Source organism: Centrocercus urophasianus, unplaced genomic scaffold (genome assembly GCF_019232065.1).
Source record: "Centrocercus urophasianus isolate 14NV4802_14NV808 unplaced genomic scaffold, USGS_Curo_1.0 seq_35, whole genome shotgun sequence".
In the NCBI taxonomy this organism is placed as follows: domain Eukaryota; kingdom Metazoa; phylum Chordata; class Aves; order Galliformes; family Phasianidae; genus Centrocercus; species Centrocercus urophasianus.
In genome coordinates, this window is record NW_024884922.1 from 4,537,107 (window position 1) to 4,545,303 (window position 8,197).

Below are 8,197 nucleotides of genomic sequence, written 5' to 3' on the forward strand. Positions count from 1 at the left end.
TATAAATTGGAGCGAGACATTTTTTTTTAATGGCGTAGTCGGCAGGATACCCGCTGAGAGTGTTGTCCTTCCAAATATAGTTTGAAACTTTTTTTTTCTGTCTGCACCTCCTGGAGTTGCAAGGAGCAATAGTTTTGAAAATTTAGACGTGAGTCCTTCTCCAGGAAGACCGCTCCATATTCTGAAACTTTACCTTTTATGTGTGTACCTCTTGGGGATGTATTTTGACTATTTGCATTTTGTTTAATACGTGTGTGCCTCCTCGGGAAGACCTCCCTGGTTATTTGGTAACTGAAGTGCGGTGTGTCTGTGTGCACGCGCCTCTAGGGGAAGTGAGGAAGAGATATGTTGTGACTTAAACATGTGTGCCTCTCCAAGAAGTTTTATTTACTCTATTGAAACCTAGAAAGTGTTGCTTTAGCTTCACATTTTTTGTGCTCCCCCCAAAGAAAGGGAGGAGTGGTTTGAGCTGTGTGCACCTCCTGGAATTGCAAGGAGTGAACTGTAACTTAGGTGTGGTGTTTACAGTTTGTTTCAGCTTCTTGTCTTTGTGTGCTCCCGTCAACAAAAGGGAGGAGTTATTGGAGCATTTGCATTTATTTAGGTGTGGCATATCTCCCTGGGAGGAGCAGTGAGGAGTAACTGAGCTTTTGAACAGGTGTACCTCCTCCTCCCTTAGTATAGATCTTTCATTGTATTAAGAAATGAGTAACAGTATTGCCAGTATGAAAAGTGAAGAAGTGTTATTTGACCTTTTAGAAAAGCATGGTGCTCGTCCCTCTTTATCAGGGGTGGACTGGGCACGCCAAAATTGGCATAATTTGCAGAGTGTTTCGGACCGCATTAGTGTCTTACAGAATGAGGCTCGTACACGAGCTGGAAAAGGAAAGTCGTTTATTTGTGCCGTACTCGGGGCTGCTTTAAAAGCTTCCATGGAGTTCCGAAATGAAAAGCATTCGGCAGAACTCCAAACCATAGAAGCACTACAGGAATCGGTTAGAGTTACACAAGAATTGGTAAAAACTCTGCAGAATCAAATAGTTAATATCGAGGAACAATTAGAAAGAGAGAAACATAATTCGGCTTTGTTGCAGATGGCTTTCAAGGAACAGTAAACGCGTAAATATACTATCGATACTGTCACCCATAGTTTGCCTCAAGAAAAAACTTTTCCTCAGGAGGAACTACAAGAAATAAAGGAAAGACTAGACAAATTAGAAATCCCAATAGCTCCATTGCGTCCCTTGATAAAAACAGAATATACCTTTGATAACAGCGAGGATCTAGATCCTCAAATGAATGTTAAAGAAATTCCCTTCTCAGCCACCGAGCTTGCAAAATTGAAAAGGGACTTTAGCCGCTCTCCAAAGGAATCAGAAACAGAGTATGTATGGAGGGTGAGTCTCACTGGTGGCGGTCAGATTCGGTTAACAGAAAAGGAAGCAGAAGGTTACTGGGGACCAGGAGTATTTTTAACTACTGGTAACAGTCGTGCTCCCTGGTCATTAACTCAAAGGGCTGCCTATTGGGCAGGTGGTCGCAACCCTTTAGAAAGGGGAGACCCTCTTGCCATTACTGGAACTACTGACCAATTAGTAGAAAGCGTTCAAAAGGCTGCTTGTCTCCAATTGATGTATGATAGAAAGCTGCAGCCACATTATGAATCGCCCATGATGATGCCTGTTGATCCTGAGAGAATGGCCCTTTTAATTAGAGGGCTCCCGGAATCACTGAAACCCATAGGCATACAATTACAAGCAAGGATACAAGCTATGTCACAGGGAGAAAGAACACTGGCAGTGTTAGAAGAAACTGTAACCCCAAACCATCTGCAGTCAGGATGCAAAGTATGGACGTGGGGGGAGGTAGCCCAAGAGTTAATTAACTATGGAAGAAAATATGGGATAGTGGTTTCTTTTCCCAGTAAATCTGAGCCAAGAGGTGTAAGGCTTGTAGTAGCCAGTCTTGCCCCCAGGCCACCTAGCCCAAATCTTAATGGAGCTGAAAAGGGTTTGTCCCCAATAAAAACAGGTAGATGGAGTATTGATCAAAAACGTAATGGACTTTGGACTCTGGGCTGGAAAAAGGGTATTCCACGAAATTTGATGGATGGATTGACAACTGATAGGCTTGAGATGCTTGTTATTGGATGGCCAACTAGACTTGAGGAAAGTAAAAACCCAGTTCCCAGTGTCCCCCCCGCGACACCTGAAGAGCTACCAGAGCCACTGGGAAACTAATTCTTTCACCTCTCTCAAGTGAGCGGGGGGGGGGTGAAGGGTGGATGTTTATTAGGAGGCTCACAACTAAAGGAAGCAATCTATTAATTACATGCATTGTTGAACCTAACTTAGTTCCAGTGACATAGATAGTTGTGGTGGATGCCATGGGTGGGGTACATTCACAGACCATGGCAACAGTAAGGCTAAGATTACCTGGGGAAGAGCAATCCCAGGATGTCCCCATGGTTGTGGGAACTCTCCCGCTTAATTTGTTAGGACTTGATATGCTGAAGGGAAAACGTTGGACACATGATAAAGGGAGAGAATGGATATTTGGTGTCCCCTCCATAGATATTCGTTTATTACAAATAGCACCGAAACTTCCCCCCTCCTGCTTGACCTCTGTTAAACCTTACCCTTTACCTCTGGGAGCACATACTGGTATCAGCCCAGTGCTGACTGAATTAAAAGAACAGGGAATTGTGATACCCACCCATTCCCCTTTTAACTCCCCTGTGTGGCCTGTTAGGAAACCAAATGGCAAATGGAGGTTGACTATCGATTATTGCAGGCTGAATGCCAACACTGGACCACTAACTGCAGCAGTACCTAACCTTTCTGAATTAATAGCAGCTATCCAGGAGCAAGCTCACCCTATAATGGCCACTATTGATGTTAAAGATATGTTCTTTATGGTTCCCCTACACCCTGATGATCAACCCCGTTTTGCTTTTATATGGGAGGGCCAGCAGTATACATTTACTCGCCTTCCTCAGGGGTTCAAGCACTCCCCAACTTTGGCTCACCATGCCCTGGCAAAAGAACAGATTCCCTTGGAAAAAGGGGTGAAGCTTTATCAATACACTGATATCCTTTTAGGAGGTGATCAATTGACACCCGTAAAAATAATGCATGACAAAATTATCAAGCGACTAGAGGAGCTGGGGTTGACAATTCCCCCAGATAAAATCCAGCCCCCAGCTCCTGAGGGAAAATTCTTGGGTATCTGGTGGAAAGGTGGTATGGCCTGCATCCCTCAGGACACCCTCTTGGCTCTGGAACAACTTAAAATGCCAGAGAATAAAAGGGAATTGCAGCATGCTCTTGGACTTCTAGTATTCTGGAGAAAACATATCCCTGATTTTTCTATTATTGCCCATCCATTATGTGACCTACTGTGGAAGGGAGTATCATGGGAATGGACCCCAGTCCATGAGGAAGCCTTGCAGCTTCTAATTTTTGAAGCTATCACCCACCAGTCCTTAGGTCCCATTCATCCTTCTGACCCTGTGCAGATAGAATGGCGATTTGCTCAAACAGGTTTGTCTATTCATCTCTGGCAAAAGGGTCCAGAAGGTCCCACTAGACCTATTGCATTTTATTCCCGCAGCTTTAAAGATGCGGAGAAACGATATTCTCAAATGGAGAAGGGGCTATTTGTTGTTAGCCTGGCTTGAGGGAAGCTGAGCAGACCATACGACAGCAGCCTATTATATTAAGGTGTCCATTTAAGGTTATCAAGTCTGATGTCTGGCACCTCTCCTCCTGACGGGGTGGCACAATGAGCTTCTGTCCGAAAGTGGTATGCTCAGGTTGAACACTACTGCAATATCTTTACAGTCTCAGAAGGTGCTCCAAAAATTCTTGCAGTATAGGATGATATTCTCTCTCTCAATGACACTGACCTTCTCTCTGTCATTCAGATTGCTCCCCCTATTCAGACCAATTGCAAAATGTTTGGTTCACAGATGCCTCCTCCAAGCGCGAAGGGAAAATATGGAAGTATCAGGCTGTGGCCCTATAGATAGGGACTGATATCACTATTATCATTGAGGGGGAGGGGAGTGCTCAGTTTGGGGAGCTAGTAGCAGTATGGAGTGTTTTCCAACACGAATCACAGTCCACCACGCGTGTGCATATTTACACTGACTTGTATACTGTCTTCAAAGGCTGTACAGAGTGGCTTCCCTTTTGGGAGAAAAATGGCTGGGAAGTTAATCGTATCCCAATTTGGCAGAAGGAAAAATGGCAGGAAATTATCTCAATTGCTAAAATGGGCCAATTTTCTGTTGCATGGGTTGTATCACATCAGGAGGATGGAAGTCCTACTAGTCACTGGAATAACAAAGCTGATAAACTTGCTAGGATTGCTCCATTGGGGCCGGAAGAATCAGATGGTAACAACTGGGAGAGACTTGTGGAGTGGTTGCATGCAAAAAGAGGGCATACGGGTGCTCTTGGTCTCTACCGTGAGATCCAAGCCCGCGGCTGGCCTGTTACCAGAGAACAGTGCCACACTTGTATTTCTGCTTGTGACCAGTGCCGCATCCGCCTGGACCGACACCCCTTACAGGATGCTCCTCTCCATTTGAGGGAAGGAAAGCACCTATGGGAAACATGGCAGATTGATTACATTGGTCCTTTTCGTAAATCTGAAGGTAAACAGTATGTGCTAGTCTGCGTGGAAGTGATCTCTGGCCTATTGCAGGCTGAATCTTTTTCTCGAGCAACAGGGGAAAACACTATAAAGGCACTAAAGAAATGGTTTAGCATTCTTCCTAGACCCAATTCTATCCTATCAGATAATGGCTCCCACTTCACCTCAAGGGTGGTGCAAGAATGGGCCAGAGAGGAAGGCATTTGTTGGATCTTCCACACCCCCTACTACCCACAGGCTAATGGCATTGTGGAACGATCCAATGGCCTCCTTAAGAAATTCCTGAAACCAGAAAAAGTCAATTGGACTACTCGCACCTCTGACGCAGTCAGAAGAGTCAGTGATCGATGGGGAATTAATGGTTATCCTCGATTTAATGCTTTCTTTCCCAAAGCCCCACCACTTTTGCCAATTGCTCCTAACCCAGATAAGATAGGAAAACCCTCTTCTTTTCCTGGCCAACCTGTGTTGGTAGATTTGCCTAGTGTAGGGCCAGTACTTCTGACCTTAGTGGAACCTCTTAACAAATATGCTTGGAGAGCTAAAGACGCCAGGGAAAAAGAACACAAAATCAACATCCGCTGGATTATTCCCTCATTTTGGCCATATTAACAAAGCCCAAGAGGGCAAGTCGATGTCTTGTTTTGTTTTGCAGAAGACCTCCGAGGGACTCCGAACACAGATTTTTTTTGATTATCAGTTTTTTGGAGATTTTCTATGCGACACTCGGGTGAAATGTTATCTTGGTTAATTTGGTGTATAGTGTGGGCTGTGACTTCTATAACAATCAGTTACCCCCTCACAGACTCTGGGGATGGGAGAAGTCGTATAAAAAACTCTTTCTTTCAATTGGCTGAGCAAGTAGCAAATGTGTATAACTTGACTAATTGTTGGGTTTGTGGAGGACCTATGGGACTCGAAACCTGGCCCTGGGTGTCAACTCCTATTGCCCCCAAATGGAACTAACCACAGTGCCCACTGGGAAGATAAGAATGTCTCTCCATGGCCAGTCCAATATCCTGCTATGGGAATGTATTGTCTGAATCGTACACAGCCAGGTGGTATCTATGCTGGGACTAGTAATTGCACTTGGGTTTATCGTAAAGGGGCTCATGGAACAGGGTCACAGACAAGGGGTGATCAGTGGGGGTGGTACAATCAGTCAGGAATCAGATATGGGTTTTCTCATTTTTGGTCCATTATTCTGTTAACGTCTGTGTCTCAAAGTTTGTGGGAACACCGATGGACTTGTTCAAGTCCAGACAAGTCCCGAGCAAGGACCATGAAAACCTTCGTCTTAAGGAGACAGATGAACAAGTCCAGGCAAGCCCTAGGCAAAGGTTGTAAAATCCTTTGTCTGGGGGAATGCAGATGGACAAGGCCAGGGGCCAAGAGTGAGATGAACTGCAGCTAAATAGCTGTGAAGTGCTCCTTTGCGTGGACCTATCTCAGAATGATGGGCCATCTTAGAGGTTACTCAATGACTCTTGCTCGAGACCCATACTTGTCGCGTAGGCAGGAGAACAAGGAGAATAAAAGAGGAACTGAAAACCACAAGAGTAGAGGGATTCCGGAAGATTGAGGTGATTCCTGCATACTGTCGAACTCTCCTGAGCCTGCTGCCTCACTGCTGTTGCTGCTTCAAGAATTGGCTCCTTGACTTCCTCGTCTACCTGCCTGCTGCCCAAGGCCGGCCACGCTGCTGCTTCCCGTCTTCTGCTGCGTTCTGCCTGGGACCTTCAAACACCGTGCAACGGGACCGCTGCTGGATCCTGCTGGTGACTATCCTTGCTTTACGCAACTCCTGCTTCATTTCCATCTTTTCTATCGCCCTCCTTCCCTTCCCCATCTCCCTGATTACGCAACTCCTGCTTCTTTTCCATCTTTTCTATCGCACTCCTTCCCTTCCCCGTCTCCCTCATTAGGTCTTAGTAATAAACTGGATGCAACAACATATGAACCGTTGTTTCTTAATCTCACACCGGGTATACAGATATTAAAGAACCTCATCTCCCTCCTATAAATTTGAGTGAGACAGTAACAATCTGTCAAGTGGGAAAGTAAGAACAATTCTCTGCAATGTTAGCCAACTGATTTACCTAGTTTTATCTCACTCATTTAACTTCCATGGGCCACCTATCATGATACTTACATACAGATTTAAAAAGCTATGTATAGTGTCTATGTGTAGAGCTCATACAGTTAATAGAGATATAGGGTTTAGATTTTCCCACATTCAGCGCTAACTGAAATGTCTTCAAGTATTGTCTACCTGACTTCAAACTGCTATCAGAAATAGTCTCATGTGTTACCTGCCATTCACTAGAAATATTTACAAATATACTAATATCATACAACTTCCTAAATTACAACAGAGTCTGCATATAGGTAAATAAGGACCCAGGGACTAGATTGCAGAATATCTCATGTTCCACTGACTTTACTCAACAGATATCCACTGAACTGGGAACATCTGGATTTATTTAGGAAGTATTACTTTTCAAAAAGGGTGGTCAGGCACTGGAATGGACTGCCCAGGGAGGTGGTGGAATCACCGAGCCTGGGGGTGTTCAAGGAAAGGCTGGATGTTGTGTTGAGGGACATGGTTTAGTGGGAGCTATTGGGAATAGGTGAACGGTTGGACTGGGTGATCTTTTAGGTCTTTTCCAACCTTGGTGATTCTATGATTCTATGATTCTATGATTATCTGAAACTTGAAAAGCTCATGCAGATTAGAATAAATTTATTAAAAACAATAGATTGAGAAGTCATTAGCATCTTAGTGTTAATGAATTTTGAAAAATGAATTTTTTTTTTATTGTATCATAAACAAAGATACATTCTATACATTTTATTTCTCGGGTGAATTTTAGCCTCTGAGAATCATTGCTAGAGACATTATGACAATAATTATCCTCTGTAGGAAACTGCTGTTCTCTTCTTTATAGAATGACAGCATAAGTTTACACCTTCACTGTTTCAGAAGCAGCCCTAAGGCCTAGTTTGCCAGCTGTCTTCAGTACCTACAGTAACTTGGGCTTTAGTGGTTATCTTGCAGGTGACCACCTGGTGCAAGTGGAGGAAAAGCCTGTCATGGTTTTATGACTTTTGGTTATCAGTTCTCCACATCATAACATCATCTACTGCGCTGGGAGTTAAAATGTTAATGCTGCAGTTCTGGGCACCTGTTCCAGAAGAGAAGAAAAACTGAATTTCCCAGAAGATTGTTTGCTGTGTTCTGATCATTTCTGCTCAGGGGGATCAGATATAAGGCCTTGGTAGGTCGTCTGACTTTTTCTTTGCCAGGCTCTCCTCTCTGCTGCTCACCCCAACTGCACGCATCACTTCAGCATTAGCATAAAGCTAGTGCAAAGCTGAAGGGCTTTTGGACAATCTTTCATTATATTTGATTTATTAGCTTTGATTCTAATTATATTGTATTATAGTGTGTTATCTTGCATTCCAATACCATATTTGGTAAATTAGTTTGTTTCTCCTCAGATCATTGCTGCTGCTTTTTGATTATTTTGGGGTCCTC

The 8,197-nt window shown here is 44.0% G+C and overlaps 1 protein-coding gene across 1 annotated transcript; it reads left to right on the top strand.

The window, feature by feature from the left end:
- The first annotated feature begins 704 nt into the window (after positions 1-704).
- LOC122166972 lies at positions 705-2,240 on the top strand. Its single transcript, XM_042831132.1, is given in 1 exon segment — positions 705-2,240. A coding segment is annotated over 1 exon segment (1,536 nt).
- Positions 2,241-8,197: the final 5,957 nt, after the last annotated feature.